This window comes from Epithele typhae (assembly GCF_022376455.1).
Source record: "Epithele typhae strain CBS 203.58 chromosome Unknown BXZ73scaffold_32, whole genome shotgun sequence".
Lineage (NCBI taxonomy): Eukaryota > Fungi > Basidiomycota > Agaricomycetes > Polyporales > Epitheliaceae > Epithele > Epithele typhae.
The window spans coordinates 64,751-80,887 of NW_025954223.1; the positions used below are offsets into that span (position 1 = coordinate 64,751).

At 61.5% G+C, this 16,137-nt stretch overlaps 5 protein-coding genes across 5 annotated transcripts; 1 reads left to right on the forward strand and 4 right to left on the reverse strand.

Annotated features, from left to right (window-relative positions):
* Positions 1-1,127: 1,127 nt before the first annotated feature.
* Positions 1,128-3,474, reverse strand: BXZ73DRAFT_48586 (HET-domain-containing protein; the record flags this gene model as incomplete). Its single annotated transcript, XM_048020085.1, has 3 exons — positions 1,128-1,614; positions 1,849-2,423; positions 2,473-3,474. The coding sequence occupies 3 exons, from the start codon at positions 3,472-3,474 to the stop codon at positions 1,128-1,130; spliced, it is 2,064 nt and encodes a 687-aa protein (XP_047876725.1).
* Positions 3,475-4,579: 1,105 nt separating this feature from the next.
* Positions 4,580-6,351, reverse strand: BXZ73DRAFT_48603 (phosphoesterase family-domain-containing protein; the record flags this gene model as incomplete). The annotated part of the gene is made up of 7 exons (XM_048020089.1): positions 4,580-5,361; positions 5,416-5,517; positions 5,574-5,604; positions 5,678-5,709; positions 5,759-5,827; positions 5,887-6,036; positions 6,147-6,351. 7 exons carry the CDS (start codon positions 6,349-6,351, stop codon positions 4,580-4,582), a joined length of 1,371 nt encoding a protein of 456 aa, XP_047876726.1.
* Positions 6,352-7,077: 726 nt separating this feature from the next.
* BXZ73DRAFT_102431 (uncharacterized protein) lies at positions 7,078-7,797 on the reverse strand (the record flags this gene model as incomplete). Its single annotated transcript, XM_048015227.1, has 3 exons — positions 7,078-7,293; positions 7,375-7,447; positions 7,508-7,797. 3 exons carry the CDS (start codon positions 7,795-7,797, stop codon positions 7,078-7,080), a joined length of 579 nt encoding a protein of 192 aa, XP_047876727.1.
* A 947-nt stretch (positions 7,798-8,744) lies between these two features.
* On the reverse strand, positions 8,745-9,474 carry BXZ73DRAFT_102432 (uncharacterized protein; the record flags this gene model as incomplete). The annotated part of the gene is made up of 3 exons (XM_048015228.1): positions 8,745-8,963; positions 9,052-9,124; positions 9,185-9,474. 3 exons carry the CDS (start codon positions 9,472-9,474, stop codon positions 8,745-8,747), a joined length of 582 nt encoding a protein of 193 aa, XP_047876728.1.
* A 1,588-nt stretch (positions 9,475-11,062) lies between these two features.
* On the forward strand, positions 11,063-13,573 carry BXZ73DRAFT_102433 (uncharacterized protein; the record flags this gene model as incomplete). The annotated part of the gene is made up of 20 exons (XM_048015229.1): positions 11,063-11,154; positions 11,227-11,305; positions 11,389-11,501; positions 11,554-11,563; positions 11,626-11,643; positions 11,695-11,720; positions 11,774-11,799; positions 11,851-11,885; positions 11,946-11,970; positions 12,035-12,046; positions 12,102-12,117; positions 12,171-12,213; positions 12,270-12,370; positions 12,428-12,487; positions 12,543-12,570; positions 12,629-12,686; positions 12,745-12,769; positions 12,822-12,990; positions 13,057-13,098; positions 13,163-13,573. 20 exons carry the CDS (start codon positions 11,063-11,065, stop codon positions 13,571-13,573), a joined length of 1,389 nt encoding a protein of 462 aa, XP_047876729.1.
* Positions 13,574-16,137: the final 2,564 nt, after the last annotated feature.

Sequence of the window (16,137 nt, forward strand, 5' to 3'; positions counted from 1 at the left end):
GAAATCCGACGGACTCGCGCTACCATATTCCACCATTTCCTGTACCCTTGCACCCTAATCTTGCCCTTCATGAACACCACAGGGTCGACCATCCATCCGTCGCTGGGTTTGATGTCGGCGCGCTGCACATGCTCCGAGCCAGGCTCCGTGGCCGCGGAAGCGGGAGCAGCAAGATACATAGGTGCCGTCGTCTCCTGCGCGAGGCGCGCTGTGGGTACTCATATAAGTACACAAAGGCGTCCTCCCGCCCCTTGCGTGCGCAACGAAACCCCACCGGCTGCGGAACCTCGCGCCACCTGGTCAGGTTCCACCGGTCCAACACCCGAGGCAGCGCCCGGTCGACATCCTTCCGCTGGTATGCGCGCACAAGCGCAGGGACAGCTCGCGCGCATCGAGCACGGCACATCGAGGGGGGTGGCACGCTGCGCGCTCGGATGCCAGGCATGCCCACCTGGCAGCAGCACGGAAAGGATGGGCTAGCACGGAGCGACCTAGCACTCCCTTCGACGTCCCCCGGTGAGAGGGGCTCATGCCGCGCGTAGGTTTATCGGGTGATCGTCAGGGGTCGTGGTCCCGGGCTGTAGCACGGGGCGGAGACGCGTCGGGATGCGGGGACCGCGTCATGGTGCACGCCCCGGTGGTGCGCGCGCGGCGCGGCGGCTGCGCGAGCGTAGTGGGCTCGGGGCGTCCGCTCCTAGGGGCGAAACATCGTCGCGACGCGTGGTCTGTACTGGTCAAACGGCGATGAGCGACGCCGTCGAAGCTCGCGCTCGATCGTCGGGTTGGGTGTGGGCTGGTACCCATGCCGGGCCGCTGTCCGTGCGATTCAACTTATGTAGACCTCTCCCCAAGTACGGGTACCTGGCTCGCGCGCACGACGCCGCCGTCAAAAACGGCACCCCTTCTGGCCTGTAAATGTGTTGTCGTCGAGTCTTGGATCACAGTATCATCATAGTACGAAGAAGTGAAGGTGGACTTTGTGCAAAGTACAACGTCATCCGCGCGAAGCGCGAGCACCGTCGCCCATTCATGTAATCCGAACGTCGTTCTCGACTTCTCGCTCGCCACAACACGATTTCTACCCCTGCGGAACCAGAGCAGTCCGTCATGTGGAATACAGCATGGCCTCAACGGGATTCCCCTGGATCTTGCGACGCGTCGGGCACAGGCGACGATCCACTGCGGAAGCGGGTGGCCCTACGCGTATCGTCCCCCGGATCGTCCTCGCGCGCACGCTTCCGTCCACCTTCAGCTGGGGGCGTGGACGTGACGCTCGCCTCCTCCATCGCCCTCGTGCTCCCGAGCTTCTCCTCCCGCGACCGCTCTGACGCCGCCCGGTCCTCCGCAGAGAGCGGCACCCGCGGAGGGACGACGACCGAGGCGGGGTAGAGCGCAGTGCGCAGCTCCGCGTGGAGCACCCGCGTCGCGGCCGGATCGTGGGGGCAGCGCGAGAACGAGAGGCGCACGTGGTGCACGCCGTGCGACGCCTCGAACTCCCGCGTCCACCCGGGCCAGAAGGCGACGTGGTCGTCCGGGCAGGCGTGGGCGCCCAGCCCGTCCGCCCGAACGGCCCCCGAGTGGTTGGTGACGGACATGTCCAAGAACGCCCGGAGCCTCCGGAACGCCGTCGCCGCGGCCGCGACGAATTCTGCGCGGGTGTCGCCCGCGCCCGCCGGTGACCGGCTCGCTGCAGCGTCGTCGGATTCCTGGCGCTGAGCGTCGGCCGCCTGGAACCGCTTCCACATCTCTCCCAGCGCCGCGCGCCTCTCGTAGTATTTCCGTTCTGTCCCGCCGAGTCGCACGGAGGCCCAGTGCGCCGGTCTTCCGTCGACCGAGTGGCGGTTGCACGTCCCGAGGACGAGGATCATCGTCGTGTTCACGAAGTTGTTCGTGTTTGCGAATCTGACGACTTTAACGGGCGGCCCATCCGCTCCGGTCGTGATCGTCGACTCCGGGAACAGCTCTAGGCCCGTGAAGACGCGGAAGAGCCAGCGCGGGATTCGGAAGGGGATGCCAGGAACGCGGTCGGACGCGAGCCCGAGGATGCTGTGTGCGGAGGCGATGGGAGGGGCGGTCGCGATGTAGAACTCGCGCCACGCGGCCCGGAAGGTCGTCCCGCGGAAGGAGAGGTTGTGGAAGTCCGCGCCGAGGTGCACGACTCGGATGTAGCGCTTGGTATATTTGGAGGGGAAGCTGCAGCGCGCGCCGACGTGGTACGTTTGGCGTGAACACGCATGGTCGGGAGAGACGGGGTTGAGGAGGAGGCCGACGTGGTCCCTGTTGGTCTCGCAGAAGAGGACGGCGATGGTGTGGCCGTTTACCTCCGCAAGCGGAAGACAGCACTTCATGCCGAGATTGGTCATCTCGAAGCTGGGAAGATCGTAGCCTGGGCCGAAGGGGCCGACTGCGCTGCGTGTTTTCCCCTAGCGTAGCGTTAGAATAGCGAGGTAGCGATGATTGATTTAGACGTACGTCCTCGCGATCACTGCAATGTGCGACCGTATAGGGTTGTAGAACCGCCTGGCCAGAAACTCGGGGCGTGAAGGACATTGATGCACCGAGAACATATCTGAAGTTACGAGGCGACGGTGCGAACAAGAAGTGCTTTGAGGCATCTTCCCATATGTTGAGATCGCGGGAGCTCTCGGCTGAGAGATGGTCTACTTCGACCTTCATCTCTATCTTGTCTTCTCGATCGGTGTGTCGGTCGCCCCATGCGAAAAGTGTGGTATCCGGTGACTGCTTCGCGATCTCTTGCTGAAGGCGGTAGAACGCGCGTGCGCCCTCCCCATACAGAGTCGGCATATTGATGTCGAAGATGCCGAGCAGGCAGTACGCCTCGTCCTCAATGCGAGTCGTTTCGCGGTGAGCTGCCCACGTCATGCGTGTGGCGATCGGCAGGCTGAAGATGGACGTCTGTCGGGTGAGAACGGACGAAGGGATGGCCGTGATCACGGATAGGATGTTTGCAAGCTCATCCTTGGTGCCGATCACCTCCCAGTCTGCGGAGAAGAACACGACGAGCGCGGGGGCGAGGAGCTCTTGCAGCGTCCAGCCGCGCGAGTGCCAGCGCGCACGGATGAAGTCGTAGAGCCAGTCGCGGGGGTGGTCGCGCGATGGGACGTCGGAAAGGTAGGCGTAACACACCTCGGCGTGGAGGTACCAGGTGAACATGGAGTTGATGGCCTCGGAGAGCTCGGTGCTGGAGTCCTTGTCGATGCAGCAAGTGTCGATCCAGACCCATTCGTACCCGTCCTTCTCGGCCTGAATACAGCAGCTCTCGATCTTCTCCGATACGTGGTCTCGAGCGTTGGAGTCGTCTTTCTTGCAGCGCCGAATGATGTCTTGCAATTCACGAAAAGACTGTTCCCCGGACCTCTTCCACGTGTGGGATAGGATGGCGTAGCCGCCCGGCACCGCAGATATATCAGCGAACTGTGTCAGAGTCGCAGTGGTCGTCTGGAGCAACCACATCGTCAACTGTGGCGAGGTAGGATGGGGAAGGATGGATGGAGGAAGAAACACAGGTCGGAACTCGATTTAGGTCGTAGCCTGATCGTGCAGCACCCATCCTCGCGTTCCCCTCGTGTATAGGGATGAATAGAAGCATGCCGGCACTGGTACCGGTGTATTGCTGGATATTAGAAAGTCGTGCATGCACGCCCTGGAAGTGTGTTCAACATGCCGTCGGAATGCGTGGCAGGGGCGTCTGTCGACTCTGTGAAGCTGGTACCTAATGTTCAGTGCCTGCAAGCTGTTGCGTTCGATGGTTTGGTGACGGTGGCTGTGGAGTGGTCTTGGTTGGTGTGCGTGCCGGCACACGGGAATGGCACAAGGCTTCGCAGAGAACCAAAGGCACAGCCCAACCAGTGAAGCCGAGTAAACCCACATTGACTCTGGCGAATAAAGGCGTACTCAAAGTGCGCGACTCAACGGTGCGCCAACGTGTCGCCGAGATGGTTAGCGGCTACAACATCCAGTCTCAAGGAAGGACGGAAGTGCCGTTGTACACAATGCTTCGTCGTGTTTCACGCACTCGATGCAGCGATACAACTTACCTCCGCAGCCCTCGCATGCCGTCCGCCCCATTGTCTCCGACTATGATCACCCCCGCTGCCTTATTTGAGAACTCGAAGAGCATGTACTCGGAATTCCGGAGGTGATTCCCGGACTACAGAGCGCTGTTGGTACGCGAGGCTGCTGAGGCTTCCGGTCGACGCGGGTCAGATTGTTGAAGCTGTTGCCTCAAATTGCGGTCCTGAGCTGAGGGGCGGGGCTCATCGAAGATGCATGGGGATATATAAAGCCGTTGGAGGGTGTTTCAGTCGAGGGGCGACATGATATCGATATTGGTGGGAGACCGCGAGAAGAGATTGGAGAATGAGGAAGCCAGTGAGAGCGCGCTGGGCGCCAGGTTCCTACATGGCACCGGCGCTTGTTTCACAGCGCCGGCACCCTCGAGTTCATCAACAAGCTTGCCAGAGCCTAGAGGGCAACAACACGACAATGCTGCCAACGCATGACTACAAGGACCTCGAGTACCACCGCCATGTCCGATCCAATACCCGAACAAGTTCATTCACAGCACCATTGCCGCGCCAAAGACTACAGCCACCACGACCGCCAGCAGCCCCGCGCGCGCCCCGCGCGCGACCGCCGCCCCCGTCCCCGCCGCCGGCGCGTTCGCGCTCGCATCGCCGATCCCCCCGTCCCCCGCCCAGGGATTCGCCAGCCCCTTCGCCGTCAGGTTCACCGGCGCGCCGAGGCTCTCCACGGTCACGCTCGCGTCGAGCCCGGGCGCGACGAACACGCCCTTCCCGCCCGCGCCCTTCGCGGCCACGTCCGGCGCGGGGAACGGGAGGTAGAAGCCCGAGTTGAGCGGGCCGGGGACGTCCCCGGTGAGGTTCGTGAGCGGGATGGCGGACGCGTTGCCGGCGAGGCCGTTGTTCGCCCACCCGGACGCGTTCGCGACGAAGGCGAAGACGTTGTTCAGCGTCGCGTTCGTGTCGCCGCGGCCGAGCGACATGAGCGCCCAGTTCGCCTCGACGGTGGAGAGGGTGGAGTAGTGGGTGTAGTAGGTCGGGTCGGTCGTGCCGCGGAGGGGCGCGGGGACGGCGCCGCCGAGGAGGAGGGTGTACACCCGGTTGTTGATCGTGCGCGTCTCCGTCTCGTCGAAGGTGAGGACGACGAGCGTCCGGTTGTCGTTGAACGCGGGGTGGGTGAGGAGCGGCACGAGCCAGAAGTTGAGCCAGTCGCCGACGAAGTCGATGGTGGTGTCGTGCCCGTCGTTGACCAGGTTGGGCGTCACCCAGACCCACTGCGGGATGGCGTTGGCCTTGAGGTCGACGGCGAAGTCGTTGACTGGGGTTGGCTTGCATCAGAGGTCCTTGGTCCAGCACGGAAGGGAGCACTCACAGTTGCGATTACGGAGCGCACGGGAGGACACGTTCGCGACCGAATCATGAACAATGAGACCGTTGTGCTTGCGCACGTAATACGTGTAGGTGGACGAGCCGGCTGTAAGCATGCGTTAGTACTTGGGTTACGGACAGTGAACGCATGCTATGGCTCACTGAGGTAGTCAGCCGAGGTGAAGTTGAAGCCCTGTGGACAGTGAATTTAATCAGTCGCAGCGCGCGAAGAGTCGCATGACCGAACGTAAGAAGAGAGTGCTCACCGTGAAGCCATCTGAAGGCATGTTTTCCTGATCTGCGAAGCAAAGATTAGCATCAACCGGCAAACGACAGCTTCCACTTACAGTTCGCCCATGAGACGTTCCCTTGCTCCAGGAGATCGACGACGGTCGAGATGTTTTGAGGCACGTGCACTGACGTCACGCATAAGCGGGCACATATTGCTACGCGCTTCAAGACTCCGAATACTTACCGAAATCGTCACCCCCGAGACCCCAAAAGCTCCCAGCGACGGCGGCGAGGTAGTTGGGCTCGGAGGGGTGGGTGAGGGCGTAGTAGGAGTCGAGCAAGATTCCGTCCTTGCTCAGGTTCTGGAACACCGGGGATGATGCGGCCGTCTCGTCTGAGATGCGGGCAAGCGTGGGCGTGGGCGTGAGCACATGCGTGAGCAAGCAGTGGTCCTGTCCCGAACGGGCAGAAGCACAGCATAGAAGCAGTCGCGGGCGGGCTCACAGTCCGTGTTCTCGATCCAGATCTGGATGAAGCGGTCGAAGGCTTTTCCGGGGACGAGGGGGCCGTTGGAGATGGTGCTGTTGCTCTGGCCGGTGTAGTTGCCAGAGGGAGCGTCGGGGCTGGACGCAGGCTGCTGGAAGACCTGGGCCTGGGCGGCGAAGGCCGCGGAAGGGAGGGCGAGGGCGCAGGCGAGGGCGAGGAGCATCGCGCGACGCGACGAGGGTGGGTATGGGGTGGAGGCTGGAGCGAAGGCTCTCGGAGCGGATTCTTGCTGGGCTGAGGCTCTTATGTGCCGCGTTCAACGCAACCTTAGACTGAAGAGGGCGGAGGAAAGCTTCCATCGGCCTGGGCCAGGAGTGATGGAGTGCCTAGATGACGGCGGGGCTCGCGACGGCGAAGGACGGCAGACGATAAGTGGCGGACAGAGAGCGGGTCGGCAGTGGAGGATGAGGCAAGGGGGTCAGCGGATAGCGGCATATCCTCGCACTGCTGTCAGTGCAGAACATGTACACATGGTAGGAGACGAACGTGCGCATCCTCCAAAGGCCTCCGTCCATCTGCATCCATACTCGGCCTAAAATTAGCAAACCATCCGTTGTTCGCGCTGACATGGTTCAGGCCACTGAGGGGGCACGTTTCCGTTTGCACCAATGCAACTAGCGTCGAGCCCGTGGGGGTTTCCTCGCGGTTCTTCTGTGTGGGATCGCGTAGAACGGTCCACGGTATAGGTGAGAGACATACAGGTGGGAATATGGCTGTTGAGCACAAGGAGAAAAGGTCGGAGCCGCTGTCATGGGATGTGCCATTCTAAACGCCCCGCATCGCGGGAGATATCAAGAGATTATAGACGATAGGCATTTCTGTAAGCGCCCATAGGTATCGTGCTTCTGCCGGGTATCCCACCCTCATCTGCGCCCCCGCGCGCGAACGTTCAGAGGGGAAATGGAATGGGGCCACGCGCGCTCGCATGGGCATCCACACTGGAGCGAAACGAGTCTTGCGATGCCGCGGCGCTCCTGCGCTCCTCGCACACGACGTACGCCAGTAGGACGACGTCGAGCACCGGACGCAGCGTGGGGTCGTAGTCTAAGCCCACCTTGCTGTGGTGCGAGCGTGCGACCGTCTTCCCGTTCTCGACGTCGACGAGCTGCAGCGCGCAGCGGCACAAGCACAAGCATACATGTGAGTCGAGGGCGAATAATCTGGAGAACAGACAGTACATGCGCACCTTCAGGGATGTCCCGAACCTCTGCTCCTTCCACGCATACGTGCGCCCGTCCGGCGCGCGGAACTGCCACGGGCTGGCAACCAAGTGCGTGAGCGGGGCGCGGCAGAACGCAGGGGAACGGGAAGAGACTGACTGGTGCGACCCTTTGCCTGCGCGTAGCCAGTCCACCAGCAGAGTCGGTTTTGCGCCGCGGACGAGGACCGCGTCCGGCTCCGCGCCCACTTCTGCGCCGGGAGAGCGATGCAGCCAGAGCGCGGTCGTGTGCCCATCGACGTCGTGCACGGCGGTGGCGAGACGGGGGCCTGGAGCGTTGTGAAGGAAGGAGGTCCGGATGTCGTAGAGCGGCTTTCCGGAGGAGCCGTCGAGGACGGCCGAGTGCGCGGGTTCGGCGGTGGCGAACGTGAGGTGTTCAGCGAGGGCCATGGTTGGCCAAGTGCGGTTGTGGAGAGTGAGATATACCCTGGGCGCAGGCCCCACAGCGCGCGGTGGGCTGCCCGTTCGCATCTTCGGCCCGTTCTATGTCGGCGTCATGACCAACCGCGAGGCGAGAAGATGATGATGTCATGGTCTCTTGCAGTGGCCACGGACCTTGACCATTGTCCTGCGCTCAAAGCGGGAGGAAAGTCCTTGAGGTCCAAATGACGTGCGTTGGACAGCCTCGAGAAGCGCGGCGAGGGAAACGGTGGCAGGGAGGATAACGAACCAGGGGAGGGCCTGCACGGGGGACGGCGCGCGCAAGCCGGGCGGGATCTGACCGAGGACCTCTGTCGGGACTCGGCAGGCGGGCGAGCGCGTCGCGGGCAGAGGGTGGAGCTACGCGAGCCGTTGCAGCGCAGTGAACAGATCCGTACGCACGTCGGCGGGCGATGGGGAACTGGTATTGGGCGTCGTGTGCCCACAGCTGGGTTTTGCATGTGCCGAAATCTGTGAAAGGTACGTGGGGACGGTGCTGGCAGTGGTAGTCGGATGTACACGGCACCGCGAGCGGGCGGCAGCAGACCAGGCCGCAAGGGGGGTTCGAAAGCAAGCTGGGACATTCCAGGAGGCAGAAAGGGGGAAGACAGAGCTGTTTGGCCAAATCTTTCGATAGTCGTGAATTGGCGCACCGCGAGGTCACACTGCACATACGTGACGCGCGTGTGACAAGCGGGCCGCGATGCCGTAGAGCAGCGGAGTCACGGACGTGGAGTTATGTTCGTGCGCTATCGTGGATGTTGAAACGTTGAGACCTGCACTACATCTCTCTTAAAGTAAGTACTTGTTGGTGATGGTGATGATGGTGGTGATGATAGATTACAGTCATTTTTGTAAGTGCTCCGAATGGCGGGTATCATACTTCTGCTGGGTATCTCAACCTCATTTGAACTCCTTCAGAGAAAGAGGAACGGGATAGGCCCCCGCGCGCTCGCATGGGCATCCCCACTGGGGTAGCGCAAGCATTGCGACGCTGCGGGGCTCCTACGCTCCTCGCACACGACGTACGCCAGTAGGACGACGTCGAGCACCGGACGCAGCGTGGGGTCGTAGTCCAGGCCCGACTTGTTGCGGTACGAGCGCGCGACCGTCCTCCCGTTCTCGACGTCGACGAGCTGCAGCGCGCGGTGGCACAAACACAAACACGCATGTAGTAAGTTCCCGGTGCTCGCATGCGGAGCCGAATGTACAGTACATGCGCACCTTCAGCGACGTCCTGAACCTTTGCTCCTTCCACACGTACGCGCGCCCGTCCGGCGCGCGGAACTGCCACGGGCTGGCAACCAAGTGCGTGAGCGGGGCGCAGCGGAACGCAGGGGGACGGAAAGAGACTGACGGGTGCGACCCTTTGCCCACGTGCAGCCAGTCCGCGATCAGAGTCGCTTTCGCGCCGCGGATGAGGACCGCTTCCGGCTCCGCGTCCGCTTCTGCGCCCGGAGAGCGATGCAGCCAGAGCGAGGTCGTGTGCCCATCGACGTCGTGCACGGCGGTAGCGAGACGGGGGTTCGCGGCGCTGTGAAGGAAGGAGGTCCGGATGTCGTAGAGCGGCTTTCCGGAGGAGCCGTCGAGGACGGCCGAGTGCGCGGGTTCGGCGGTGGCGAACGTGAGGTGTTGAGTGAGAGGCATGGTCGACCAGAAACGGCTGTGTAGAGTGATATACACCTGGGCGTAGGCCTCACGGTGGACTGCCCGTTCGCATCTTCGGCCCGTTGTATGTCCGCGTCTTGATCGAGGTGAGAAGATGTCATGTCATGGCCTCTTGCAGACGTATTGAACCTTCTCCCGCCTGGCCCCAGACCATGCCCTGCGCTAGCAAGGCGGGAGTGTACAAGAGGAAAGTCCTTGGAGAGTCCAGATGACGTACGTTGGACAGCTTAGCCCACGGCCGAGAGTCGATTGCTATCAAACTACACCCTCTTCCGTGACAAGATACGCACGAACAGAAAATAATTCACCCCATCACAGCGTATGCAACATTGAGGATGTCGCCGGTGTCGAGACTGCGTTCGAATGAGATGGTCGTCGTTGATGTCGAAGCATTGAGGCGCCTGCGTCTGGTTTTCCTCTCACCATCATCTACCTGAGCCTCGTTTCCATCCTATTGTGGCCAATACATCCGGAAGTCTGACTCAAGCTATTGCAACACTGCCCTTTTCACCATCGCCCATGAATACGGTCCATCCTGGCGAACGGCTGACGCGGTCAGATGGATCAAAGATGACGAGGGCTGTTGCACTACGAGACATGCTATGGATCGGTGTGTGGTAAGCGCGTTACTCTTGCCCTCTGCGAACAGCTCCATTTCGTACCGTCGGGCGATGCGAATGCAGTAGCGTACCGTTCATTGGCGACAGACTTTCCTCCGGTGTCGAGGGAGTGCTGGTTGCTACAACGATATGTACCCTCAAGATATGGATCCGTGGCTCCGATGTAAAATGTCAAGATGGGAAATACATGTCTTTCGAGGATGTCGGCTTTTTCCGTGCATACAACCTGCCGCCTCCTGTCTGGAAAGTCGGCCGTTCCATAAGCACTTCCGTCAAGACCTTGGGACGCTACTTCTCCGATAAGCACCTCAAATTGCGTTGGCTCGCCTCCCATGTTCTGCTGTAGAGGCACGTGTTCTATGCGCTCGTCAAATTCGCGCTACGGCAGCACCATTCACTCAGTACTCAACACTGCAGCTGCCGATGAAAGCATTTTTGACTTCACGTACGCAATCCTCTCCTCCCTTCAATCCCCTCACGCTTCGACCCTGTCTAATCAAGTAATGCTCCCGCCGGCTGATAGATCGCTCATACCCCGATCCCTCGCGCCGCCTCCATACACCAGTCCCGCATACCTCAACCCCAATCCGACTTCAGTTCAAGAACGAGCACAACCTCCAAAACACGGAGCTCTCTTCTGGCCAGCGGCATCGAACGGCACAGTTTTATGAGCTTCGAACATGTACAATAGCCTTCTCTGGCGACTGTTTGGCGGGCATGTTCATTGACCAGTGGGTGCGGGACGAGGGGTCCATACGCTCCCCGTTTTCAGCCGAACACGGCCTCTGCGGGCGAAAGCACACCTGCGATATGGCGCGTTCCAGGAGGCGCGGAGATGGATGTGCATTCGCCATTCCGTAGTGTGCGGTATAAGATTCTCCACACGCGCCCACTCGCCCGTCCGGACCCCTTCCCCTGAGCCTGCCAATAACGACAAACTCGCTACCATGTCGGACGACGCGGGTGTCACGAAGGCGCAGTGGACGACGCTCTTCCAAGGCTCCGGAGCCGTGCTCCTCGGAGGCTTGTGTTCGCTGTTGTACGTCCTCTTTGCTTCCCTCCCTGCGTCTTGCCTCTCGAAGGCTCACCTCACGCCCTCACGGCGGCGCAGCCTCTCCGGTGTGGTGTTCATGCAGATATTCCTATACTGGCGGATTTACCCTACCGATCCCCGAACAACCAAATTACTGGTACGTACATCCATGCTCTTGTGGCGTTCCGCGCTGCGCATTCCGCCGCACGTGGAACTGACGGGGGCTCCTCCGGTCAATAGGTGCTCCTTATCTGGGTCCTCGATTCTTTACACTCCGCCATGGTCTGCTTAGCGAATTGGGAGGATCTGGTCGTCAACTTCGGCCGGTTCAACACGCTCGATGTCATCCCCTGGTGGGTCCCCTCGTACTTCATAGAGCCTGCACAGTGCTGACGGTGCGCGTAGGTCGATAGCCGTGAGTGCGCCACAAATTTTGGTGTCCATCCGACGCTCAATCCCATTTTGACGGTCTTCCAGTGCACAGTCGCATTGACGGTATGCTCCCACATCGACCGCCACCACTCGCTTTCTGACGCGCTTCTCCAGGCGACGACGACTTTCATTGTCCAAATGTACGGCTCCGCGTTCGACGGCGCGCGTTCGGCGCTCATTCATCCTTTCTCAGGTTCTTCGTCCACCGAGTGCATACCCGTTAGTCGTTGCTCTGCGATATCAGGCAGACGTATCTCACCGCAAGCTCAGTTAGCCGGGGAAACTGGTACCTCACTGTGCCATTGGTACGTGTGTTTGATTCTCAGGGCGGTTCGTGGCGACGAAGATACTGATTGAGTATGCAGGGGCTTCTGGCGTTGTTACGACTCGGTATTGCCCCCTTTGCTCATTAGTACTACGTACCATCTCACGGTTCTTGTCCACTCTCATTTAGCTGCTGCCATTGGTACGTCCGGGTCGAAAATTGTCGCTGTGTATAACACTGATCGCTTCGCTTGCAGTGTCCACCACAATGATGTACGCAGGCGGCTCATCTCCCGGAACGCCGATTGCTCACGAAATCGTTCTAGGATCCGCCTCAGGAGTTATTCCGAGTTTGTCGTCTTATATTCAGTAGGTTTTCCTCACGCGGTGTGGTGTTCTTGTGTTGATTGTATCGGTGGCTGCAGTCGGTCTTCTCTCTCGGTCTGGTCGCATCTTTCACGGTGGATATCTTCATCACGTCCAGCATGTGGTTCTATCTGCGCCAATGGCGAAACGGGATCGAGAGGTCTGGACTACCATCATCACCGCCGCGAGGTCCCAACGACTGAAGGTCGCATTCCAGGTCGGACCACATCATCGACGCGCTCACTCGGTATTCAGTCGAGACTGGAGCAATCACGACGTAATGATTTCTCTTCATCGTGCATACCTTCGTCCTCACATTTTGGCACATTCAGATGTACAACATTTGTGTCCCTTGTCTGCGTGAGTCCACGGCGCGCTCGATGAACCTAGCAATATTGCTCACGCTCTGGCGCCGTAGTGGCTTTCTATGCCAGACAACCTTATCTTCCTCGGCCTCCACCTGCTCATTAGCAAATGTGTGTCGCGCGCCTCTCGTCCCCCCCTCCTTTGAACTTACATCCCACATTGCAACAGTATATGCAAACTCGTTCCTGGCGAGGTATGTACGCAGTCGCTTTTCCCGCCTCAACTAACCTGCCCTTATTAAACAGCCTGAACGCCCGCCGCGGCCTCGCAACCAAGGGCAGTGCACCACGCCCCGGTGGTGCGCACGAGGCCCGACACGGCGCGGGCCCGCAGCGCGACAACGCGCGCTCCACCATGCCCGTCATCTTCCCGACCTCCTACAACCTGCGCAACCCCGGCTTCCCATGGGTGCAGGTACGCGGCCTCCTCCCCCTGCACCGTCTCTTCGCCCAGGCGCTGACACAGCGGCACCCCCCACAGCGCGCTCGGCCAACGGCGGACTCGCGCCCACAAACACCCAAGGTACGTCCTCGCACGCACGCGCGCCCCGATTGTAATATCACGCTCACCCTCTCGGCGCACGCAGGCGATAGAAGTACGCGTCGACGTCAACGTCGAGCGATCCGTGCAGGTCGACGGCGAGCCCGCGCTCGACCTCGACCTCGACCTGTCGCGGTCAGACCCGGACCCGGCCTCGCACCTCGACCTCGAGCGCACCCGCACCCGCACGTCCTCCGCGAGCACGCAGGACTCGGGCTTCGACCCGCACCCGCTCGGGGTCGTGCTCGGGCCGCGGCCCGGGCTGGGGGCGGCGCGCGCGGCGGCGGGGCTCGGGCTGAGCGCGTTCGCGCGCACGGACAGCGACGTGCTCGGGAGCGCGGGCACGGCGGGGGCGGTCGAGAACGGGAGGCGGAACGCGAGCGACGGCGGGCACGGCGACGGTGGCGGCTCGAGCGAGTGTGGGCACTGCGCGCTCGAGCACCCGCTCTCGATCTGAGATGGGAGGCTACATACACGGGCGGATCTGGTTCAGTTTTCGCGCCCTCTGCGGCGCACGATCGATGGCGATATCCGTTTGCTGTTAGGCTTTCCCGCCTGTTCTCCACGATGCCGACATATACTTACCGCACTTCGACGCCCTTCGTTTCCATATCCGACGCTCATCCTGTGCAATTCCAGCACGATCCGCCCCGCTTTCACTCAACGAGTACGTACTGGCACGAAAGGCGTGCGTGTGTCAGTTGTATGTCATACCGAGGCACACTCGACTCGCCCAACGCTCTGCCCATCATCATCGAGCTCCATCGCCCCCGTCCACGTTTATTTCTGAACCCAGCGGCCGCGTCCTGTGATGATCTCGCTTCCGCGCGGGTGGCTACGTAGTCAATCGGCGGGAGGTTATCTGGCCCCTGCGGTCAATGTCGAGCCTCGACTGGTGTAAGTTGTACGTACGTTCAAAGGCCATTGCGCCCTGGCCTTGAACGCGTCGTAACATTGCACGTGCATGTGACCGATCGCGCGAACTCGTCACCTCACTGCTCGCCTCCGCATCGTTCGACTCCGGCGCGAGCGCACTAATGCGCAGGGGCTCCCGAGGCGCGCGGGGCGCGCAGCGTACATCCTGCCATAGGGTCTCATAGGGTGGACGGGGCCCCATCGCCTCCGCTTTCCCGGTCACTCCGAGTGCAACTGCCAGGTCCACTGGTTTAGAGCGCTCTGAGTGCAAACCGCGACGAACGGGGTGGGGGCGGGGAAGGGGTGTCGGGACTCGGTGAGGAGACGCGCCGCACTGCACTACGGCGCCGAGCGCAGCCGAGCGCAGTCAGCATGGGGGTACTTGCACCACGGCGGACGGACTCCGACCCGTGCGCATGCGCGACTCGGACGGCGAGGTCTGAGCGCGGTCGCGAGCGTGAGCGGGGAGGGCCGGGTGCCACGTGGCGGTGACGGATCGCAGGGCGCGCGAACGTCTAGGGCGGCGGGGAGATCGCGACGGGGAATTCAGGCGAGGCCCGAGGGCGCACCGCGCGAGGTGGGCGCGGAGGCGAGCAGTGCCAGCCGGCGGAGATCGTCGCAGCGGGGGGCGACGACGGCGGGGGCACCGACGGCGGGGGCACCGACGGCGGGGGACATAACCATCGACGTGCTCGACAGCCATCTAGACTGTGGCCAGCCGCGCGGACGGGCCACTAGTGCTCAACTTAACGTTCAGGGCGATGGTCCCATCGTTATTTATCAATATCGCCGAGGCGGGGAAGCTCTGTGGTTGGGCGAGAGCTGGCCATACGTTGGAACTTAGCGCGTCGCGGGGCGGGCCGCCTGAGCGAAGCGAAGGCCCATCAAGCTTTAGATTTTTTAACTTATGAGCGGGACGTGACGCCACTCGTCAATATATCAAATCCGCGGGAAGGATTGATTCCCTGCCCCGGTCGACGTCGCCACCGCGCAGCGAAGGAACACACTCAGTAAAGACAAGCACCGGACTCGGCTGTTGCGTCGACGATCCCGGACTAGATGTGACGCTGGCGCCAGAAACCCGAACGACTCGCGAATATGGATCGACAGCTTTCAGAAGACGGTTTCCATTTTGTACAGCGATAAACGATACATCTGCCTGCGTCTAAACGGAGCGATGCGACGGACGAGAACGAGCGCGCGCGGGAGAGCGAACTTCACGGGCGAGGAAGTGGGGGGTACGGGGTAGGGGGGTAGGGGGAAGGGGGATGTGGACGCGGGAATCGTATGGAACAGGTGCGACAACAGATGTTACAGGAGAGGACGCGGCTCGTGGAACCAAGTTCGAGCGGGGATGCGGGGGATGCGGGCGGAGGGGAGGACGATGCGGAGGACAAGACGGAACGGACGCACGCCGGCGTCTTTTGGAGAACCGAGTGCGGAGGTCGATGATCCCGTGCGAGGAGCCCAAGAGAGCGAGACGATGGATGGGGAGGTGAGGGATTTGCGAAAGGAGAGTGTGATGCGAGAGCAAGGGGACGACGACAAAGCCGAAGAACACAGAGAGAGAGAGGGAGAGAGAGACGAGCGAGCGTGGAAGACCGCGAACAGTAGTAACAGCGCCAACGTTGGTATCGGGGACAGCGTTGCGCGGGGTGCGGTGCGGGGAATTAACGTGGTATCGGGCCGGGGTGCGAGTATAAGGCTGTTAAGGCTAGGGGTGGCTCTTTGAATAAAGTGGTATAGCGTGGTATTTTGCAGCCCAGGGGCCGGGGGCACGCGTGCGTGCTTGCGTGCGTGCGGCGGCGGCGACGGTGGGCAGAGGCTCGGCGGGGCCATTAGGACCTGCGGGGTGTGAATATGGTACGGCGGGGGAGAGGAAGAACGTCGGCAAGGAGTGTGGGGACGTGGAACGTGAGAATCGTGAACGAGTGTGTGGTCTGCCGTCTCGAGGCGTGCGTGTATGTACAGAGGAGCGGAGCGAAACGAGGAGCCGGGCCCTCGCGCCCCGCTCAACTCACCCGCCCGCGCCCGAAGCCGAACCGGCGCAGGATCGCCTCCATCTCCGACTTCGTCGACGCGCCTCCGACCGTCTTCGTCTTGTCG